The 24341-nt window shown below is 44.7% G+C and overlaps 2 protein-coding genes and 1 pseudogene across 2 annotated transcripts; all 3 read left to right on the forward strand.

Annotated features, from left to right (window-relative positions):
- Window positions 1-3931: 3931 nt before the first annotated feature.
- On the forward strand, window positions 3932-12051 carry LOC133897698 (guanine nucleotide-binding protein subunit gamma 4-like). The gene is made up of 5 exons (XM_062338501.1): window positions 3932-4333; window positions 5607-5659; window positions 9828-9872; window positions 9950-9994; window positions 10960-12051. Exons 1-5 carry the CDS (start codon window positions 4202-4204, stop codon window positions 11870-11872), a joined length of 1188 nt encoding a protein of 395 aa, XP_062194485.1. The 5' UTR covers window positions 3932-4201; the 3' UTR covers window positions 11873-12051.
- Window positions 12052-14661: 2610 nt separating this feature from the next.
- LOC133897391 (uncharacterized) lies at window positions 14662-15994 on the forward strand. The gene has a single exon (XM_062338119.1). The coding sequence runs from the start codon at window positions 14777-14779 to the stop codon at window positions 15818-15820; it is 1044 nt and encodes a 347-aa protein (XP_062194103.1). The 5' UTR covers window positions 14662-14776; the 3' UTR covers window positions 15821-15994.
- A 4713-nt stretch (window positions 15995-20707) lies between these two features.
- LOC133896973 (guanine nucleotide-binding protein subunit gamma 4-like) lies at window positions 20708-24138 on the forward strand (annotated as a pseudogene).
- Window positions 24139-24341: the final 203 nt, after the last annotated feature.

Here is a 24341-nt window from a genome sequence, read left to right on the forward strand (position 1 = left end):
TACAACCATGTACCATGAACTTTGTATTTATCGTATATGTTTAACTTTACAAATCAAATTACCTGCTCCTACTCTCCTCGTCCTAATAATCCACAACAATCCTAATTTAAAACCAATCTTTATTTCACTAAAAAAAATATAGGAACCTGCCACCCGCCAATTGTACAGGCCACGTGTAGCATGGTCTGTCCATGTTGGCAGACCATATCTACCTATCGCCATTCTAACATACGACAAGTGTCTAAATTTGCAACTTTTCAAAACGAACATAGATATTTACAAATTTTGTATTTAAAAATATAAAAATAAAAATCATCCCAACACCACAAATACCACAAACTCAAGCAAAAGCAATAGAGAGAAATTTTAACAGGAGAAATTCGAGGCAATATGACTATACGGATGGTATATGAACCATAGGTTCCATTTAAGATTAAAATTCATATGTCTTAACACTCGAAAGATCATAACTTACAAAGAAACAATAAAAGATGACCATCGAGCAACGAAACTCTCCAACTTGATTGTCTAGAGGCAAGGGAATTCAATACTCCATCACATAAATATATGTATGCAAATTTTATACCTCTAACAACAAGAAGAATGACCTCACAAGATGCTGAAATTTCAGCCAAAAAATCAAAACGAAAATCAAATCTGGAAACTGAAAAACTTGCAAACTTGCAAGGGAACCAATAGAGGAAAATTGGAAGGAGGTGAGCATAATAACATAAAGAAAAATAAACTTCATTGCAGTAGAGGTCAGCCCTATTTTAACAGATTACAAAGATTTTTTCTCACAAAACTCTCACCTAATATATAGGCTAAACACTCATCTTTCTCTCATCTAAAACCCTAGCATAAGGCTCTCATAAAGATGGCACAAGGGACTCAAAATAGCTGATTCATCTCCTCCTATAGCCATACCCCTCTATTTATAAACCTAGAAAACTTGATCCATAAGTTTTCTAATTTTTTTCTCCAAAATACATCTCTATTGTAGTACACTTATACCTACTATCGAGGGTATTTTGGTCTATTTTCTTCTTGATTTATCGGACTGTCATGACGTCTTCACGACTTAGCTTCGTCTCGATGCAAGCTTCGCGATGGTGCCAGATACTCCTCCAGTCCTCCTACGGTTTTAAGGCCAAACCGCGAAACCCTAGCACGCTTATCAAAACGTGACTCTCCACTTGCTTACACCTTAAGCAAGTGCTCTGATGTCGACACGTGTATTTCGTCTTGTGATCCTGACAGTCGGTAAGTCTCTCATGCTCTCGATCCCTCGGGCCGCTTTGTCACTTGTACTGGCATCTCCTTCGCTTGACTTTGTCAACACACCGTTTTCATCTGCCTTCCTTGCTTTGCTTGACCTCCACGTGTTCAGCTAGGATCACCCTTTACTCCGCTCGGCCTACTTGACCGTTCGGCACTAAGCACTCCGCTTGACCCCGATCATCTCGCCATTGATCGCTAAGTTGCATATATCACTTGCACACCATGAGACAAATAAACACATATCTCTAACTCCAATTCCAATTAATCCATAATTAATATGCTCAAATAAAATCTCAAAATAATTCAAATTACATCAAAACTCATTCAAAACTGAATATCGTTAAACCAAATAAATATCGATGTACATTTTAATTTGATTTCTCAGTATGCATGACAAGCTTAAGAGCTATGGCTGCTGTCTGCTGCTGATTCCATGCCCCCAAAAGTCAGTACCTTATAACGTTATAACGGACCTTTGCGAGGAAAATATTGGCAAACTCTCCTTCTAAGACAACAAATCCTTGCTTCTGCCTATGAGAAGCTCCATTATCTAAAAAAACAGTGAGAAGCTCGTATCCATTTAACCTTATGGTCCCAGCTAACATTGTCGACAATTCAGCGTACTTCTGTACACGACCCCAACTTGCAGTAATATTTGAGAACTGACTGTCTAAATTTTATTAGTAGTTCAGTACACAGTAGGATTTATTCTCCTTTTTTGAGTGGAGTACACAGAATGATCTCAATTTTAAACAGGAGGATTACTTGCGAGAAAAAAATACATAAAACCTCTGAAGGGCGAGAATACATGGGGCACAGGCCCATCTGAATCCGGCACGCAAACCGCGAGGGGGGTGGGGGGCAAAGCGCTGCCGCGTCCTCTGCCTCTGCTGGCAGCGCAGGCTCAGCCGCTGTTGCCGGCCTGACTGGGCACGTCAGCGAGCCGTTTTCAGACGTGGATGGGCGTGCGAGCTGGGCCCCACATCCGCACGCTCCTGTCCACGTCGGCGGTCCCATGGCGTCAGGAGAGGCCCCGGCTGCTAGTGGCGCCGCTGTCGGCCGGCCAACCGGCCAGAGCGTCCAAGGCGACGTTCCGGCGTGTCGCAGGACCACGGTGCCGTCGGAGGGTGGTGTACTGCTGTTTCTACGCTACGTCGGAGGGTGGTGTACTGCTGTTTCTACTGCATACATATTTTACACGTAGAATTCATCAGGATATATCAATTCGAAAAAGTATTTAAAGATAAATAATAACATATTAAATGTATTTTTGGAAGCTAAATAAGTTAAATATTATACATCATATTATGAGTATGAGATTAAATAGATTTTGAAAGTAGAAATTGGTCTAACTTTGCATGATAACCGATCGATGAATTTGAATCAACGGTGAAGATCGATCAAATCTATATATTTTATAGTAGTATAGATATAGATGAACTGTTGATTCACAATAATATGCCGCTCATGCTTTCCTTTTTCTTTTAAAAAAATATTCCATTCTCTACTAAAACGTAACAAAAAGGCATAGAGAATAACCACTTCGAGCCAAAACAGATGATCTAAAAATTCGCAAAAAAAAAAACGATGATCTAAAAGGGCCAACATATATTTGGATCTTTTACAGTTCCCTTAACTCTTTCATCACATTTTTACAATGACCGATGCTCCATAGCATCTCTATGCAGCATCGCGTCGCAGCCTCGCATATGCGGGCGGCCTTTCTGTTTCTCCTGAACTCCAGGCTAATGCGGAAACTCCTAAGCTCACCGTTCCATCGTTCTTCCACCGTTCCACGGTTTTCAGCAGAGACTCCTAAGCTCATCGCTCCTAAGCAGAAACTCCTCGCCGTCTGCCGAGCGTCGGCGCGCGCTGGCTGCACGGGCACATCCGGTGCGTGACGAGCATTGAAACGGGATGCGGCAGCCACATCCCCACTCCTGCGCTGCGCTGCTCTGCTCTGCTCTGCTCTGCTCCACAGGGTAGCAGTGTCGCGTCGCAGTAGACCTGCAAGGCCGCAATGGAGGAAGAAGCGCGCCGCCCCCGCGCGCATTAAAAAATTTCGCGTGCGTTCGCTCGCCCGTTTTTTCGAATCGAGCACGGCGGCGGCAGCTCCACGGCTCCGGGCGCTGTTCAATTCCCGCGGCGGGCCACGCCACCATAACTGCACAAGTGGGCTCCGTGCACAACGTGCGTGTGGCCCGGCGGGAAGCCGCGCCGTACGGCTCACTGTACGGGCGTCGCTGACATCTGGGCCCGCGAGGCCCGTGCTCCCCCGCCTCTCTTCCGTTGCCAGGTCAGTGGGAGTACCTCTCTGACGTGGGCGCCAGCGCACTCGTCGCGCTGGGACTTACCTGTGGGTCCGTCCGAAGGACGGACGTCGACGTGTCAATGGGCATTATCGTGGTTGGTGAAGCGAGTCCGTCGCGGTTCTGTCCTTGTCAGAGCCCGACCCCGTTCCGTGCCGCAATCAAACGTCGTCCGTGATCCGTCCCACGTCGCAGCTTAAACCCCCATTTCCCGTGGGACTCGGGCCCACCTCGCAGTCAAAGAAAGCCCCCACCCATTAAACCCCAACAGCGTCCTTCCTTCTCTCTCATTAAACCCCACTCCCTCCCGTTTCTCTCTCCGAACTCCCCCCCCCCCCTCTCTCTGCCATTATTGCCCACGCAGCGCAGGCCATCCTCTCTCCTTCGCTATATCTACATGGGGTCCTGCTCCTCGCTTTCCTCATCCACTTCTCCCACCACCTCCTCTGCTTCCTCCTCACCCTCGTCCCGTCGCACGCGAGCGTTGCCCGTCCGCCCGCCTTCGTACGTCCACGCTCCCCCCCCCCCCCCAACCCAACACACACACCTCTTCCTCCTCCGGCACTCGTTAGGCTGCAGTAGTAGATACTTTGCTAGTACATGTGAGGTCGATGCGGGAGGAGATGGCGGTGGTGGTGGAGGCGCCGCGGCCCAAGTCGCCGCCCAGGTACCCGGACCTGTGCGGACGCCGGCGGCTGCAGCAGGAGGTGCAGATCCTCAACCGCGAGATTGATTTCCTCAAGGTGAGCCGGCTGCGCCGTTCCTCTCCGCGCCCGACCCCTCGGGGGCCGTGCTCTCGCTTCGTCTCCCTTTTGACTTTCCTCCATTAAAAAAGTACTAGTAGGATCCGATTCGTCGCGCGATTCTTTTTCTAAGAAACAAGTGCAGTGTAGGACGAGCAAGTAGTATTACCAGCGTGGGCGAAATCCAATAGTAAATGGTAGGTTGGTGCGAAGGCAATGGCCCTGTTCATTGGGCACCGTAGGGAGGCGCGTCCGATTGCTGCTAGGAGCATGCCATTTATTTCGTTTTCGTTTGGGGATAGGAGCCTAACGCGGAGCGAGGAGGGGGGGGGGGGGAGGGGGAGGGGGATCGCGGCAGCGCAGTTAACCCGAGGCGCGACAGGGTTGCCCTCTTTGGGCGTGCCGCGGCTGTACCTCTGCGCCGTGCGGGTTCGGTTCCTTGTGGGAAAAAGGAGGACGCATGGGCAGTGGCACTGGCCGTGTCAGTGCTGCGCGTGGAGCACCGGGTGGGCGTGTCTCCTCTCCGTTCTTGCTTCGCGGACACGCACACGGCATGGCTCGTCAGGCATTATCATGAGGGTTCGTGCAGAGGAAAGGCAAGTGGTGTACCGTACTGTACTGGTGTTTATGGGCTGGGCTGCCACAGTTCGGGGCTTTTCATGCGCTAGATTAGATTGTGCGGTTTTCTTTAAGGGAGATGAAGGTCTTTTTGACGCCGTGCTCCGCTTTCAAGGAGCAGATTTGCGATGGTGTTCAGATGACTAAAGTACTTCTTTAGTGGTCATATGTGCTTTGGTCGTCTTTTATCTCGCCTTGCAAGTTCTGCTTTGCAAGTTCAGTAAAGCAGGAGTTAATTAGTTATCTCACCATATTTGACACTAGAATCCACCTTTAATTTAGTCTGTCGGAGGTCTGGGTTCACATTTAGTTTCTGTTGTAAAGTGAAGCAGGTTTTAGTGTTTGGTTGGTTTTAGTGTGTGCTACTGCTACAGCATAATAATTGAAAATTTGCCTGAGCTATTCTTTTTTAAATTTAAATTCTCATTCTTTTTTGAGAAGGCCCTACACGGCCAGTCTCATGCATTAGATATTGTTAGAAAGAAATAAAATAAAAAATAACTATGTATAGTACCAAATGTTTAGTAATTCCTTTCACATTATTTCTCACCCGTGATCCAGCTTACAGTTGACACCAAGATTTCTTTGTTAGCACTTCCACACGTAGTATAGGGAGAAAGAACTACATTTGTTTGACAGCAATCTGATTTTGTAGGATGAGCTACAATCACTCGAAGGAGTTCAACCAGTTTCTAGAAGTTGTAAAGAGTATGCACTGTTGCCCTTCTTTCGTTGCATATTAATCTTGCCATTGGAATTTGTTGCAAGTGTTTGTGGCTAGGATGAAATGCAGGTCATCATGTTAAATGTCATTGAATTTATCATTTTGCGCTAAATCTCAGCTTTCTGTTTTTTTTTACCAATCATGTACCATTCGATATCTTGGCGCAAAATTGTTTTTATTGGTATATGTTTTAGTTTATACATTAATCCAATTCTTTGTTAGTTTGGTCTATGGAAGCTTTTGTTGCTATGCTATTCTTAATTTGATGTTATACCTGAGTGCATATTTTCTTATACTACTAAGGGTTGTTCCCTAACTACTCTTCACTGAATAACCCCACACACATCACAACATTTAGTACATTGTTTCATTTCGAATGTCTGTTTCTTCATTTTTAGGTTGTGGTCCAGTGATCCAATTTACACTGTTCCGCTATCTTTTCCCCTTTTTGGGGGTCCTGAAAATCTAAATGATACTGTCATGGTCGGACACACCTAAAGCTAGCGCAACAAGAAGACAACGGCCACGTAGGCAAATCAGTTCATGCTGCTTGCAATCGATAGGGATTCAGTTAGCCTTGATAGTTCCATTTGTTAAGATTAGATACTTTTGTTAAGATTAGACCAGTTTGTTAGGGGATTGTTAGCATCAACCCTTGATCTATAGAAAGGGAAATGTGTGAGGAATAAAACAAGCAGAATTTATCCTAACTACTCTTCTCCCTCTCCCCTGCGTCGACGGTGCGATAGCTAATCACGGCTCCTCCTTTGCGCCGGCGAGGTCCAGGGCCAAGGCTTCCTATCAACCACGACTATCCCATTCGCTCCTATTCTCGATTCAAGCACGGCACTTGTGACATCTTTGGTATCAGATTCACTAGCGATCTCCAGTCCGGCTACCACCAAGTCTTGATGCACACGGACGACGTTCAAAAGATGGCATTTCGCACACATCAAGGCATCTTCAAGGTTTTGGTCATGTCATTCGGCCTCTCCAATGAGCCAGCCATGTTCCAAGCGCTCATGAACGAGGTGCTCTGTCCATTTCTTTGTTGCTTCGTCCTCGTCTTCTTCGACGATATTCTGATCTACAGCACATCGTGGGCAAAGCATCTTCAGCACGTCTGCGCCATGTTCCAGGCCCTGCAACGGCATTGACTCTTCCTCAAACGTTCCAAGTGTTTCTTCGACGAAAAATCAGTGGCATGTCTCGGACATGTCTCCGCCGTCGACGTGGCCATGGACGAGTAGAAGATCGAGACGGTGGTCGATTGGCCAACTCCACAATCAGCCCTGGTAGTGCGCGGTTTCTTGGCTTGGTAGGCTACTATCGCAAGTTCATCTGTGATTACGGCGTCATTGCCGCACCACTCACCAAGCTATTGAAGGAGGAGGCATTCGCGTGGCAGCAAACGCGGACCAGGCGTTCCACGCATTGAAGGAGGCGCTAACAACAGCACAAGTACTACAACTGCCTGACTTCGCTGTCGAGTTCATGTGGAGTGCGACACGTCCGGGGATGGGTTCGGGGCCATCTTGCACCAGGGCATGGGTGCCATCGCCTTGTTCAGCATGCCCATCGAGTTCATGTGGAGTGCGACACGTCCGGGGATGGGTTCGGGGCCATCTTGCACCAGGGCATGGGTGCCATCGCCTTCTTCAGCATGCCCATCGAAACGCGCCATGCCAAGCTTGCAGCATACAAACGCTAGCTCATTGGTCTCGTGTAGGCAGTGCGCCACTGGCGCCCATATTTGTGGGGTCGTAGATTTCTAGTACGTACTGACCATTTCAGTTTGAAGTATTCACTTAACCAGCGTTTGTTGACAATTCCATAGCACCATTGGGTGAGCAAACTATTGGGACATGATTTCCATGTGGAGTACAAACCAAGTAGCAGCAATGTTGTGGCAGATGCTCTAACTTGCCGTGACATGGAACCTTTGACAACCATGGCTCTTACGGCGACGCATTTCGCCATCTTCGATGATTTACGCACGGAAGTGGCCACCGACACCGCACAGCAAGGCCTCTGCGACAAAATTACCTCGGGCAAGCAGCGTGGGCCGTGGGCGATCTAGGACGGCCTTGTCACGTTCAAGGGCTGTATCTTATGTTCCGTCCACCTCGATGTCGCTCCCTGTCATCCTCGCTGCGGCTCGCAACGCTGGGCATGAAGGCGTGCAAAAGACGTTGCAACGACTAGGCACGGACTTCCACATCCTGAACGCTTGCACATTGGTCCAGAACCATGTGCGCACTTGTTCAACGTGCCAGCGGAACAAGGGGGAGCAACTACACCCTGCCGACCTGCTTCAACCGCTCGGGGTTCACTCGACTGTGTGGTCAGACATAGTGATGGATCTCATCAAGGGACTCCCGCGCTCATGGCAAGACTGTCATCCTGACGGTGGTTGATCGATTCTCGAAGATGACGCACTTCCACTCGTGCACCCGTATATGGCGCAGTCCATCGCTCGGATTTTCTTCAACGGCATCGTGCGTCTCTGCGGAGTGCCAACATCCATTGTTAGCGATCAGATCCAGTGTTCACAAGCGGCTTCTGGTCAGAGTTGTTTCACTTGGTGGGTGTGAAGCTCAACTTCAGCTCCACTTTTCACCCCTAATTGGATGGGCAATCGGAGGTGGTCAACAAAATCATCACAATGTATCTACATTGCCTGAGCGGCGACAAGCCGAAGGACTTGCTTCGTTGGCTGCCATGGGCCGAATTCACCTACAACACTTCATACCAGTCTTCCATTCAAGCTTCACCGTTTGCCGTTGTCTATGGCCGGCCGCCTTCGTCACTTCGTTCCTATGAGGCCGGCTCCGCTCACCGTCTAGCCATGGATCAACTCCTAGCCGACCACGATGCATTCTTGGCGGAAGTCCAGGACCGGCTATCAGGCTCAGCAATACCACAAGCGACACTACGACCGCAAGCACAATGACCATGAGTACATCATAGGCCAATGGGTGTGGCTCCAGCTCCTGCATCGTCATGCTTCAACCATATCCATCAAAGGGTGCACTAAACTTAGGCCCAAATATTTCGGCCCTTATGAAGTGGTGGAGCGCATCAACGAGGTAGCATATCTACTCCCATCTTCCAGCTGACGCTCACATTCATGACGTGTTTCATGTGGTCGTTTTGAAACCGTTTCATGGCGATCCCCCCCCCCCCACCTATGGTGCTTGCGCTTCCTCCTTTGTTGCATGGCAAAGCCATTCCCCAGCCATCCAAGGTCCTCAAGGTGCGCCTGGCACGCGGTCGCAAAGAGCTGCTCATGCAATGGCATGGTCTATCTGCTGCTGAAGCTTCTTGGGAGCTTTTGGAGGAGTTCACGTTGCGGTATCCACAATTCCAGCTCAAGGGTGACCTATTTCCGGAGGAGGTGAGAGATGTCATGGTCGGTCACACCTACAGCCGGTGCAATAAGAAGACGACGGCCACATAGGCAAATCAGTTCACGCTGCTTGCAATCGATAGGGATTCAGTTAGCCTTGATAGTTCCATTTGTTAAGATTAGATACTTTTGTTAAGATTAGACCGATTTGTTAGGGGATTTTTAGCATCAACCCTTGATCTATAAAAGGGGGAATGCGTGAGGAATAAAGCAAGCAGAATTTATCCTAACTACTCTTCTCCCTCTCCCCTACCTCGACGGTGTAGTAGCTGATCACAGCTCCTCCGCCGCGCTGGCGAGATCCAAGGCCAAGGCCTCCTATCAACCAGGACTATCCCATCCGCTCCTATTCTCATTCAAGCACGCCACCTGCGACAGATACGGTCTTTGTTACTATATTTGGTGTAAGTACTCAAAAGGAACCCTTTTTGGCCAAAAGTTACCTGTATTTTATTTAGGACTAATAGTTCTGAATTCATCACTTGTGTTGACATTTGTTTGAAGCACGGAATGTGCATTATACTGTTGGGAAGACTATTAAATTATCACTTACTGATTTTTTTTCATATTGAAATGTTGTGATAATTCTTTGAAAGTTGAGATACCTGAATTAGGAAGCTATTGAAAACCAATATAAACTTTAGCCAAACTTCGGCCATACTGCATATATTTCTACAGTATTTACTGTTTGAAGCAAGCTCTGTTTACATTTTGCTAACATTCTCTCATGCAAAACCTGTCAGGGTCTATGAATTTATTGGTACGAAACAAGACCCACTAATACCAATGTATGGCCTCTGGACTCGATATCACAATTACTTTTAAGCATCTACTGTTTCTATTTTGACCTCCTTTAATTTTTCAGACAGAAGAAGAGGCACAGATCCTGTCATCTTTTTTGGTGGATCAGGTATGCATTCCATTATATGTTCCTTTCAGGTATTGCATGGCAGGTGCTTGCAAATCTTGATGATGTATTTCTTCTTGGAGAATGCATGCTAATATTGTCCTTGCATCTCAATGAGCAAAGAAGTAGATTGTTGCATTTTCATTTTGGTGGTACAGAAGTTGCAAATCCACTGGCTTCTTTGAAAGAATAGCGCAAGGACTCAACATGCTTAGTCTCATTTTCTTGCTAGTGGAGTTCATTTGGCACGGTCGCTTTTCCTAAATGACACGTGATTTGTAGAACTTACCACTCTCAACAAAGTAACTAGTCCTACATGTCAGCATCAAGTACTACAGGTGACGTGGTTGCCTTCTTTTTGTGGGAATAGCAAGGCTATTTGTTGCTGCCACAGTTGTTTCTTGCTGGAAGATATACTTGAACTTTTTGGTTTTCTGAAAACAAAGATGCACTTACATATGTTCTGTGATCAAATCTGATTTTTTTAAGCACATGTTCTATTCAACCAAAGTGATGTCAGACTCTACAATGAAGCAAAATGGTCTAATTTTTATGCTTAGTTCTGGTGTCTGCATTGTTTTTCTAGAAACCTTCCATTGCACTAGAAAGACACACCGAGAGATTATTCTTTGCTGAAACTTGTAAACCCGCAATTCCTAAAGACTTATTATGGCACGACACTTCTTTGCCCTGAACGGCTGAACTCATGTTTTACTTGGAATTCTTTATAATATTCTTTTGTAGTAGATCATAAAACATTTTCCATTGATTTAATTCCATTATATTATTTATACGAATCGAAGATGATAATTTATTTTCTTGTTCACAACGGTGCAATACAATGCACATTTGTACCACCCTGTTCTAGTAGCAGTGTAACAACTTAAAATGACTTTCCTTATTGAACTTCTGGCACAATTATCTGCACTGTGAAAATGCTGAGCTTACTCTCTCTTTTTTTCCTGCAGATCAAAATTGTGCATATGCATGTCATGGTTTTGCTGTTCCTGTCAGTGCTTTCCTAAGTGCAAAAGACCAAGTTGCTTCGATTGCTCTTGCTGCTCATGCTCCAATGAGTCGTGCTGCAAGCCAAGCTGCAAATCATGCAACAAGCCGTGCTGTGGGCCGAACTGCTGTTCCTGTTGCCACGCGTCCTGCTGCAAACCTGATTGCTCATCCTGTTGCCACGCGTCCTGCTGCAAACCTGATTGCTCATCCTGTTGCCACGCGTCCTGCTGCAAACCTGATTGCTCATCCTGTTGCCACGCGTCCTGCTGCAAACCTGATTGCTCATCCTGTTGTCCGAACTGCAGCTCGTGCTGCGATCCATCATGCTGCAAACTTGACTGCAGCTGCTTCAAGATCCCTTCATGCTGTAAAAAAATCAAGTGCAGTTGCAGCAGCCCAAATTGCTGCACCTGTAGCCTCCCAAGCTGCTCCTGCTGCAACCCCTGCGGCAGATGCAGACAGTGCTACTCATGTTCTAACGGTTGCTGCGACTGCAAGCCAAACTGTAGCTGCTTCAACAAACAATGTTGCAGTTGTGCAGAATGCTGCTCCTGCTCTTGCCCTCGGTGCTCAAGCTGCTTCAGTTGCTTCAAGTCCTTCAAATGCTCCAACTTATTTGGGTGCCCCTGCAAGCAGTGCTTCAACTGCCAGTCATCGTGCTGTAAGGGGACGCCTTCTTGCTGTAAGTGCCAGTCATCGTGCTGCGAGGGACAAGATGGCAGCACCTGCTGCTGCAGATCATGCTTCAGTGTTCCCAAACCGTCGTGCCCCGGCTGTTCTTGTGGGTGTGTTTGGTCCTGTAGGAAATGTACAGAAGGATGTCGATGTTCTGGGTGCTGTAATCCGTGCTGTGCCACTGGATGCTTGTGTTAAAACTAGACCTTTTTCTAGTGGTTGTTTTCGTGCTTGTCAGATGGCCTTCTGTTTCGTTCGAACTTTGATATATGGAGTTTTCTGTAGAGAGATGTCTCTCTTGCCAAGCCATAGGGCGGCGAAATTGAAGAGTGATAGTCATTGAGTATAAAATGAGTATAAAATATAGAGGCTTTTATCTTCTGAAAAACTAATTCTCAATTTGTCTCCCAAGGATTTTATTGATTACCTTCTTGTGGTTATCGGCGTGGGCAGTGGCCACGCCTGTGCATGACCACTGAGGCAGCTGCTATTGCCTTCTCGCTAGAAAAGTTGTATGTGGGCTGCCTGCTTAATGCTAGAGGGCTTCGAAACTAATAATAAATATATGAAAACACTCGCCAAATATCATCTATATAAAATATATATTATATGAGATATGTTACGGTGCTTGAGGGGAATATGTGGTACCTCCTATTCGGATTGTAATGAGCCGTTGATCTAATAAGGACAATTTAGGAACATGATTTATTATAAACAGAAGTAGTTTGGTAATTATTCATGTGATTAATTTTCTCGCACGTCTTACTCTTGCTAGCACTGAACGAAACACATCTCAGTCTCCACCTCAATCCGGTCCGACGGTTGCCTCCTCCACCTCCTCCTTCTCCAGCGGGCGGCGACACCGCGGTAGACAGCAATTCCCTAAAAATCGAAATCCCTCTCTAGTATCTAACCCTAACTCCAGCCTCCGGTCGTCCGACGGCGCTGCGGCGGGCTCTCGCTTCTCGGCGTTGTCACTGACTCGCTCGGGCGCAGCCGTGCAGGACGCGTCAGCACGTGGCACACGGCTACAGGCTGTGGCAGTGCGGCGAGCGGCGCTGCGCGCTTGCGCCAGGGCCGCCGGGCACTGGGCATCCAGCCGGCGGCAGCGGCAGCGAAATTGAAGAGTGATAGTCATCGAGTATAAAATGAGTATAAAATGTAGAGGCTTTTATCTTCTGAAAAACTACTTGTCGAGAGCAAACAGACGGTCTGAAAAAAATATAGGCTGATAACTTTCCCTGCCCGTTCCGTGGTAGATAATAATATAGGCAGGTGGGCACCGCGTGGCCGTAAGTATCGGTAATTGGCACGTTTACGCGTGGGGAACAAATACATACAGGTGGAAAATGGATAGGAGATATTCTTATTATCTGATATGTGTATTTTGTTAAATATAAATGTGCTTAGAAAAATTTATATCTGATTGGCAGACAGATATGAATATAGATACATTTGAATTCGTTTGCCAGAAATGGATATAGATATGCATAATATCTGTATCCGAATATGTAGAAATACTTCTATGTAATATAAATATAAGTAACATAAATTGGACTATGTATACAATTGAATTTAGTACGTATTAGAATGTGAATTCGGATTTGAACAATCCAATTCGTATTTGCATTCGAGAATGTTTGGATTTATATTTGTATTCGTATTAAAATATAGATATTAATGTGAAAAAAATAGAGTATTCAATTCGTATCATATCCGTTTTCACCTCTAAAAATATAGGCAACTTTAGTCACCATATCCACTCTAAAAATATAACTTTGCTAGCCGTATCCACTCCTAAAAATTATTGCTCGTTGTATCTACTCTAAAAGTATAACTTTGCTCGCCGTATCCACTCCTAAAAATATGTGTGCTATTTACGCATCAAGGTAATTTTTGAAAATTTTAATTGATCAAATTTTCATAATTCGTGCGCTATTTATGTTTGATCTATTTTTGTTACAATCTGTGATAGTCTGTTTGCGAATTTATATCTTTAGATTCATATATTCGATTGATGTGATTTTTATAGGAATAATTTCGTATGATTGTTTAGTTTTCTACTGTAAAAATTAAAGACAATTCAACGGTTGGAAATTTATAGGTATCGTTTTTATGACGTGATGGTTGTTCATCCGAACTAAATTTTACGAATAAATTAAATATTTAATTGAGATATTTTAAAATTTAAAATTAGCTTCCACAATTGTTCACCCATCTGATAAAATATTCGATTCTACACACTCAGACTCGATTCGTACAGTGGCAGCTGACTCAGGTGAGGGAAGGGAAGCGTGAGGCAGAGCGAGAGAGCGAGATATGGCGTCCGAACAACATTAACTCCAACAAAAACTCTAAAAATCCACACTCTATAACATTATTATAGTCTCCTATATTTTTTTCATCTCCAACAGACACTCTATTTCCTACATTCTATTCTTCCTCTTCTTTTCTCAGACTCACATACATATACACAGAACAGGCTGCCGTCGGCACGCTGCCAAAATACCGCTATCTGTCGGAACCTTCGTCCCTGTAGCGTACCGCAAAAAGACATTTGAAGTCTCCGTTGAAGTAGGCGCATGAAGCAAAACGGCATTCCGTACGGGAAGTCTCTGTTGAAGCAGGCGCAGGACGCAAAACGGCATTCCATATATGCACAGGGATACGGCAAGACATTTTTGCTCTTTTAGCGGCCAGCACGCGTGGACGACACGTGCTGTGCTGCACCCGGAGCCGCTCGTGGCCGCCGCCGAGCAAAACCTCCACCCAGCCACTTCGTCTGCGTCGTCCTCTTTTAGCGGCCAGCACGCGTGGACGACACGTCCCATCATCTCGATTGACTCAGGGGATTAGGCGGGAGACGGGACACCGAGTGGCATTGTTGTGGGCCCCTCCGCCGCCCGCCGCCCGCCGCCCGCCCCCCCTCCGTTGACCGTTGTTATAAAAGGGGCCATCCTCTCCCTCAACTTCCAAGTCGCGCTCCGGCCAGCTGAAGGGGAACCCAGGCTGCTGCTCCGCCCAACAGCTACTTCCGCAGCGGCTCCGATTGGCTCCGCATCGAGAACTCCACTTCCCGCTTTTATCGCGCTCTGCCTCGCCATGGGCGCTCTGCTGCACGCGGAGCTGTTCGTGGCCGCCGCCGCCGAGTTCCATCTCCAGCCGGGCGTCGTCGCCTGCATCGTCCTCGCCGTCGCTGCTCTCTTCCACTCGGCGATCCACTCCCTCACCTGCTTCGTCGCGAGCCGGCCAGCCCAACGCGAACCCGAGGTGCTGTTACGCCCAACCGCTACCGCCGCTTCAGCGCCGACCGGCTCGGCGTCGAGACTTCCACTTCACCATTTCATCGTGCTCTGCCTCGCCATGGGTGCTGTGCTGCACCCGGAGCCGCTCGTGGCAGCCGCCGAGCAAAACCTCCACCCAGCCGTCTTCGTCTGCGTCGTCCTCGCTGTCGCCGCGCTCTTCCAGCGGGCAGTCCTCTACCTCAACTTCCTCGTCGCGCGCCGGGCAGCAGAAGGCAAGCCCAGTATGCTGCTTCGCCCAACCGGTACCGGCGGATCAGCGCAACCCGGCACCGCATCGAGATCTCCACTCCCCCCTTTCATTGCGCTCTGCCTCGCCATGAGCGCTCTGATGCACTTGGAGCCGATCGTGGACGCCACCGCCGAGCTCCATCTCCACCCGGCCGTCGTCCCCTGCGTCGTCCTCGCCGTTGCGGCACTCTTCCACTGGACCATGCTCTCACTCAACTTACTCGTCGCGCGACGTCGTTCAGCCGACCGCCAACCCATGATGCATTTCCGCCCAACCGACCCCGCCGCCTCCGCATTCCTCGTCCTCGCCGCCCTGATGTCCTCGTCGTGGTCCGTCGAGCCATTCGCGGCCGCCGCCACGGAGCTCGGGCTGCCCTCGGCCGCCGCCGTCGTCACCGTCGTGTTCTTCGCTGCTCTGTTCAATGTCTCGATCCACATCTTCCGCTCCTTCTTTCTGCCCCGCCCGGCGCCCGGCGCCACCGATGCCGCGGCGCAGTTGGAGGGGTTCAGGGCGAGCACCGTCGCCATCGTGGGGATGGGTGTCGCTGCCTGCCTTGTCGCGGGCCTCGCGGCAGGTGGATCCGCTCGTGTGTACGCGGCAGCTCGTAGCTGAATCCAGAATAGGGTGTGTTTATTGGATTCGAATTTGTGCCTTTTGTTTTGTTATTTTCTCCTTTTTGTTTTGTGCTCGTCGTGCTATACATAGTATTACAGTTGTGTAAAGTTACATGTATATGGTCTCTTATATGTTTAAGTTTTAAATCTGAAGCCACAGACGCTCCTCCCATTGTGAAATATGGCGATTGATGTGCAATTTCTGAAAACCGATACATGGAGATTGATGTGCAATTCCTGAAATTTCTGAAAATTTATACATGGAGATTGATGTGCAATTTCCGAAAATTGTATATGGTTGGCTTTTGGTCTCGTTCGAACTTTTGATATATGATGAAGCTTTTTTTCTGTAAAGAAATAAGTTGCTTGCCAATTCGTTAGATCAAATCGAAGCGTCAATAGTTATCGAGTATAAAATTTGGAAGCTTTTGACTTCAGCGCTAGCATGAAAACCTGGTTCTTGGCTTCTTTGTCTCCGATGGTTCCTTGGATTGCCTTCTTTTGACTGGTCATCTGTAAAAGTAATCATACCTCATCTAATGTTCTACTCATCTGTCGTCGATCCTTCTCAATGAAAACAACAAGCACAGTTAAATTCCAAATGGATAGGAAGTCTGATTTTTTGAGAGATTAAGATTCAATTTGAGTTACATGGTGTAGCAGTTTTCAAGTGTTATTCCACTCAAGTTTCAACAGACTTTTAGCAAAAAGAGGTTTAAAAAAAATCAAGCAACTAGTTCCAAGAGAAAAGTTTCACAAAAGATTTCAACAATTCAAATTCTCTTTTCCTAAACAAACAACATTTAAATTTCAAGCGTGTTTTAACTTACACAAGTAAAGCATGTTTCGAGCCACAAGGAAGCTTCAGTGTATTCAACTTTCAAGGTTCGGATATCGAAGCAAAATTTCACTAATCACTCAAGTTTGGAAGGTTTTAAGCTGGTTTCCAAATTGAGTATGAACATGAAGTTTCCGGTATAGATTTAGATTTCAAGATTCATGGTATCGCCGCCGTCAATACATACACATACCCTCCCAACAACCGCAAACGCCAGATCACTCGCGGTGACGGAACCATACCATCCACCCCACGGAGCGACGCCAAAGAAACGTCTCCAACTGTGATGCAAGGCGCCGCCGAGCCAGAACCCCACATCTCTCTGCCAGATGTGCCCCACCAGAGCATTTCCTGGCGTTTTGAGGCCAATAATCGGTCTGGCCCACGTTAAACTCTCGTCCAAGGTAGGTTATCAAGGTTTGAATTCTGCGTAGTTTAACGTGAGATGAGCCGGTTGCATTTGACACCGGGTACTCACAAAACCACCAAATTACGGTGAGTATATTGATTCTTCTTCAAAACAGGACATTTAACGTGAGATGAGCCAATTGCATTTCTACGTACTAGAAACGAAAAAAAATCCAATGTACAGACTACATTTTTTTAGAAACTCCACAACATGCAGCAGCACGCACATACTAATATGACCATGCACATACACTTACATAACGTCTACTTAAATCGGAGATAAAAAAATTAAAGATCGATGAAGTCACCACAAATATCTTGCTATTGACGGATATGTCACCTATATAAAAAATCTCTATCTTGGTGAGACAATCACCTCCACTAACTACCCAAGACAAGGCTTGGTTCTGGACTACCTAGATTTTGGGGTTGAGAAATAAGCAAATGATAAGGATAAAGGAGTTCACCCACGACTATTTGAGTATACTAAATTACCTAAATATTGTAGCGAGACTAACCACGCTACTAGTGTGGGTCACTTAAACGGTAGTAACCTCGTGAAAAAATAAAGAGGCTAATTTTTTTAAAAAAAATATCGTGACAAAATATTATAGCAAGGCTAGCCACATTATTAGTATGAACCATCTTACTAGTTATATTATTATTTGAGTGTTAAAAGCAGCCACCATATTCGCTCCAAGGTCACAAAATTGCCATGTTCATCAAGAAAAAAAAAAGAATTTAGACCACTCATTATTATGAACATCTAACGGTCTATATTAAACCAAATAGTCCATATCAAATACGATTAATATTATTTAAGTGTTAAAAGGAGCCAACATATTCACTCTCAAAGTCATGAAATTACCACGTTAATCGGAAAAAAGAAAAATAATCTATATCACTCATTGTTATAAACATCTAGCGGTTTAAACTAAAAATACATATCAAATACGATTAATAAATAGCTAAATTTAAAATTAAAACTTATTTAAAAATAGCAGTTTGATTTCCATACGGTTTGGAAAGCTAAATATCTAAATAAAAAAGTTCAAGTAAATTTAAATTAGTAATAATTAAAATTAGGATCAAAATAGAAAAAAAAGATCCATATCAAATATAGTTTTAAAAAATAAAAATATTATAAAAATCAAATACTAAATAAAGAGTCATGTAAAATACAATTTATCAATAGCTAAAATTCATAATGAAAAATAATGATTTTTTTAAAGCACCGTGTAACTCAGTATCTTCGTATCAAGCAAATAGCAAGCAAGACAAAATATGCTAGCAAAGCAAACTTATTTTGAGTTTGGTTAGATTGTATATACTTGACATACGATTTCAGTAATTGATCAAAACGTATACGAATCAAATCAATACATGTATACTATTCGAGTACAAATTTAAAGCATAAATAATATTCTCTTCAATTAACATAATTTATATCTCTTCTTCTAATTTTATGTATTATATAATTAAATGACACTAATCTTGTAAAACAAAATAAAGAGACTAATTTTTAATGAAATATTGTTATAATAAAATATTACAGTAAGACAGCTAAGTTATTAACCTAGGTCATACTACGAAAATATTGTTATAATAAAATATTACAGTAAGACAGCTAAGTTATTAACCTAGGTCACACTGCGAAAATATTGTTATAATAAAATATTACAGTCAGACAGCTAACTTTCGGTTTCCTATCGCGCAACGTTGTGGTGCCGAAGAAACGTCAAAGTGCCACCAAGCCAGGGCCCACATCTCTCTGCCAGAAGTGCCCCACCAGAGCATTTTCCTGGCGTTTTGAGGATGATAATCGGTCTGGGCCCGCTGTCAGTGTACGCTCGTGCAAGGTACAGGGAAAAAGAGGCCAGGTACCTACGTACATGTAGCGCGTAGGGATTTTTTTTAGACAAAAGATACTCCCTGCTATTATAGAAAGCGAAAACATCAGTTCTGTAATAGACCGAGGTTACCAGTTTACCAGAAACGAACAGAAACATCAGCTGACAAAAACTAAAAAAGCTCACAACAAGCTATCCTATTATATAATCATCACATCAGAGCAAAAGCTTGAAGATGGATAAAAGTTTGCCAACCAACATAGCACCCTTGGTACACCCTAGCGTGTAGGGATTACGTTAGCAAGGTTTGAATTCCGCGTAGTTTAACGTGAGATGAGCCGGCTGCATTTGCCACCGGGTACTCACACAAGCACCAAATCACGGTGAGTATATTGATTCTTCTTCAAACCAGGACGTTTAATGTGAGATGAGCCGATTGCATTTCTACTTATTAGAAACAAAAAAATCCAGTGTACTGACTACAGAAAAAAATAGAAACCTTAGTATAATATGTGTACACACTAACATCACTGCACACGTGCTCACACAACGCATACTATAGATATAAGTTGCAGAGCTTAAAGACTAACAAAGTTACCATAAACGTGTCGCTGTCGATGGTTACATGTCTTGGTGAGACAACCACCTCCACTAACTATCTAAGCTAAGACTTGATTTTGGACTACAGTGATTAAGATTGAGGATAAAGAGTTCACTCTTGACTATTTGAGTATACAGAATTACCTAAAGATATATACTCCTATTTTGAGTGTTGCTTCTGGTGTTGATGCTGAAACAGCAGGTGGCTGCAAAGTAAGCGCTCATTTTCTCTTTTTTATGGTTTGGGGAATAGTAATTGAGTTATCTTCTAAAAACACGAATTAGCTAGTGACTTGCTAGTTAGAATCATATAAATAAAATCAACCTTGGCATAATAAAAAATAAAAGCATAAACATAAAATTTATTGGGATGTGGCCATGCTCTAAAGAGAGATCTCTCATATAAAATACGAGCATATAAAATTTATTGGGATGTGGCCAAAACAGGGACTTAAGTCTCTCATCTTAAGTCTCCTTAAGTCTCTCATCTTAAGTCTGTCATCTTAAGTCCCTGTTTTGGCAGGTTTGGGATATAAGCCATCCCTGTCCACCATTGGTGAATGGAGCTGGATTGTTGTCAGGTTATATACTTGAGAGATGGTTGCGACACCCAATTTGTAAGATATTTTCAGACTCGTTGCGAGAATCTGCACTCAGCGAACAGGTGGAGCCCTGTTTCAGGATCACTTTCTGCACAGAAGACAACACGAATTGTGGGGCCAGACTCTCTTGGCCAGCCTATCTGAAATCCATAGTCTGTTCTGATTTGCTAGCATGCAAAAAAATTACATTTCGGTGGTGACCACGCCTGCCAAATTAGGATTTGCAATTCGTTTCTAAGGAGCCTAGGAACTGTGCTTCGTAAGTCGGAGCTGCCGTGTACTCCCCTCCTGTGTAAACTTCCAAGAGGTCGCATCCTAAATGAAGCGGTGTAATAAGGGTTTACAAATACGTTTGACCTCTGAAAACCGGCCTTCGAAGATTACCATGAAAACCACGATAACTGCATAGTAATTAAGTAGAAATCAATTGAATTTTATCAATTTTTATTTTTTTGAATTTTAAATTTAAACTTTATCAAAAATCGATCTATTTAAGAAAACGGTGCAAACCGAATGGGCTGGTTACCGAAGTAGACTCTTCCCAATCCCGCCTCGTGCGTTCCGCATTCCTCATCCTCGCGGCGCTGATGTCCGTTTCGCCGTTCGTCGAGCTGTTCACGGCCGCCGCCACGCTGCGCCTGCCCTGGGCCGTCATGGTGGCCACCCTCGTGCTCTTCGCCGCCTTCTTCTGCGCTACGGTCCACCTCTTCCGCTCCTTCTTCCTGCGCCGCCCGCTTCTCGCCGCGGCGCAGTGGGAAGGGGTCGGTGCGATCGCCGCCATGGGGGTTGGGGTCGTGGCCTGCCTTGTTGCCGCCGGTGGATCGGCGTATGGGTACGCACCAGCTCGCAGCTGAACAGCATGGATGGTCAATGGTGGTTAAATTCGACTACGTGATTTAGTGATTTATTTACGTTGTGTTTTGCGATCTTTGTGTAATATACAGTGTAGACTTGTACAGTCGTGTAGAGTATACTAGGAACGAGTGTATGTCAAACATAGATTATACAAGTATATGTAGTTTGTCAAGAAAAATTAAAAAAAAAGTAAAATAAAATAAAAACATCGTGGATATTTGCCAGCGTGTGCTTTAAGATCAGGGGATCCATGTTGGACCCCAAAAGTTTGCTGGAATCAAATGTCTGAGAAGTAGGCAGTGTTTGATGGTGGAATCAGTTAGCAGTACTTATCAGTATTTATGAAATTGTAATGTTGCTTTTATTTGGCACGATCATCAATTAGAAAATGAATCTCTGAAGATTGACGTAAAAAGAGTATGTCCTGTTTCTATTGAACATTCCAAAGGGCATTTTGGATTCATCACCGATTTACTGATCATACTGAGAGATTCAGTGCTTGTGCCGTACATCAATTGCTCACTACATCTCTCAAAGCATAATTGAAATTGATATCTGTGCAATAGTTACCCCCAGCGAGTCTTGCTTGTGGCTCCCAAAAATAAGTAAGAGAGGATATTTGTACAATACTGAGACATCACATTATTTACTTCTTGGTACTAGAAATCAGGTTATTACGCTCGTGTACAATCAGCATATATTAGTGCAATATATGTGGTCCAGCTGGCAAAAAGAAGTTACTCCTTTTGATAAGTAGCATGCTACTGAAAATTGAGCAGCAAACAGTCCTTTCAAGCAAAAGCAAATTTTATCAAATAACTTAAAATACAAAAGGACATTGCTAATCTAGGATGTCAAATAAATTAGTCTGTACATTCACTTGAAAGTTTAATCAAGGTCCATGCTCCATTATCCTGATTATGCCTTTTATCCTAATTTTTTTAACATATTTGGACTTTCTTGAAGAATTTGTTTGACATGTGTACGCGGTAAACTAATGACCCAGAAGAGGCAGCAGAGCACTCCGGTTTGAAGAAAAAGAAGAATAAGATCCCAACAATTTTGCTTTGCGTTGCTTGAAGTTCTGTGTATGCAAAAGGATGTTGTGGAAAAAATTTTGTACAGATTGTACACCTGCAAAATGCAGATTTTTTTTCTCCACATTTTGAGGCCTAAAACATCTGTGTTGTCATAGTGTTGACTGATTCAGAAAATTCTGGGGAGCTCTTGTTTTGTTCTATGTTCAGACAGAAGAAGAGGCACAGATCCTGTCATCTTTTTTGGTGGATCAAGTATGCATTCCATTATATGTTCCTTTCAGGTATTGCATGGCAGGTGCATGCAAATCTTGATGATGTATTTCTTCTTGGAGAATGCATGTTAATATTGTCCTTGCATCTCAATGAGCAAACAAGTAGATTGTTGCATTTTCATTTTGGTGGTACAGAAGTTGCAAATCCACTGGCTTCTTTGAAAAAATAGCGCAAGGACTCGACATGCTTAGTCTCATTTTCTTGCTAGTGGAGTTCATTTGGCACGGTCGCTTTTCATAAATGACACGTGATTTGTAGAACTTACCACTCTCAACAGAGTAACTAGTCCTACATGCCAGCATCAAGTACTACAGGTGACGTGGTTGCCTTCTTTTTGTGGGAATAGCAAGGCTATTTGTTGCTGCCGCAGTGTTTTCTTGCTGGAAGATATACTTGAACTTTTTGGTTTTCTGAAAACAAAGATGCACTTACATATGTTCTGTGATCAAATCTGATTTTTGTAAGCACATGTTCTATTCAACCAAAGTGATGTCAGACTCTACAATGAAGCAAAACGGGCTAATTTTTATGCTTAGTTCTGGTGCCTGCATTGTTTTTCTAGAAACCTTCCATTGCACTAGAAAGACACACCGAGGGATTATTCTTTGCTGAAACTTGTAAAGCCGCAATTCCTAAAGACTTATTATGGCACGACACTTCTTTGCCCTGAACGGCTGAACTCATGTTTTACTTGGAATTCTTTATAATATTCTTTTGTAGTAGATCATAAAACATTTTCCATTGATTTAATTCCATTATATTATTTATACGAATCGAAGATGATAATTTATTTTCTTGTTCACAACGGTGCAATACAATGCACATTTGTACCACCCTGTTCTAGTAGCAGTGTAACAACTTAAAATGACTTTCCTTATTGAACTTCTGGCACAATTATCTGCACTGTGAAAATGCTGAGCTTACTCTCTCTTTTTTTCCTGCAGATCAAAATTGTGCATATGCATGTCATGGTTTTGCTGTTCCTGTCAGTGCTTTCCTAAGTGCAAAAGACCAAGTTGCTTCGATTGCTCTTGCTGCTCATGCTCCAATGAGTCGTGCTGCAAGCCAAGCTGCAAATCATGCAACAAGCCGTGCTGTGGGCCGAACTGCTGTCCTGTTGCCACGCGTCCTGCTGCAAACCTGATTGCTCATCCTGTTGTCCGAACTGCAGCTCGTGCTGCCATCCATCATGCTGCAAACTTGACTGCAGCTGCTTCAAGATCCCTTCATGCTGTAAAAAAATCAAGTGCAGTTGCAGCAGCCCAAATTGCTGCACCTGTAGCCTCCCAAGCTGCTCCTGCTGCAACCCCTGCGGCAGATGCAGACAGTGCTACTCATGTTCTAACGGTTGCTGCGACTGCAAGCCAAACTGTAGCTGCTTCAACAAACAATGTTGCAGTTGTGCACAATGCTGCTCCTGCTCTTGCCCTCGGTGCTCAAGCTGTTTCAGTTGCTTCAAGTCCTTCAAATGCTCCAACTTATTTGGGTGCCCCTGCAAGCAGTGCTTCAACTGCCAGTCATCGTGCTGTAAGGGGCCGCCTTCTTGCTGTAAGTGCCAGTCATCGTGCTGCGAGGGACAAGATGGCAGCACCTGCTGCTGCAGATCATGCTTCAGTGTTCCCAAACCGTCGTGCCCCGGATGTTCTTGTGGGTGTGTTTGGTCATGTAGGAAATGAACAGAAGGATGTCGATGTTCTGGGTGCTGTAATCCGTGCTGTGCCACTGGATGCTTGTGTTAAAACTAGACCTTTTTCTAGTGGTTGTTTTCGTGCTTGTCAGATGGCCTTCTGTTTCGTTCGAACTTTGATATATGGAGTTTTCTGTAGAGAGATGTCTCTCTTGCCAAGCCATAGGGCGGTGAAATTGAAGAGTGATAGTCATCGAGTATAAAATGAGTATAAAATGTAGAGGCTTTTATCTTTTGAAAAACTACTTGTCGAGAGCAAACAGACGGTCTGAAAAAAATATAGGCTAATAGCTTTCCCTGCCCGTTCCGTGGTAGATAATAATATAGGCAGGTGGTCGCCGCGCGGCCGTAAGTATCGGTAATTGG

The sequence above is a fragment of the Phragmites australis genome, chromosome 17, assembly GCF_958298935.1.
Source record: "Phragmites australis chromosome 17, lpPhrAust1.1, whole genome shotgun sequence".
NCBI classification, from domain to species: Eukaryota; Viridiplantae; Streptophyta; class Magnoliopsida; order Poales; family Poaceae; genus Phragmites; species Phragmites australis.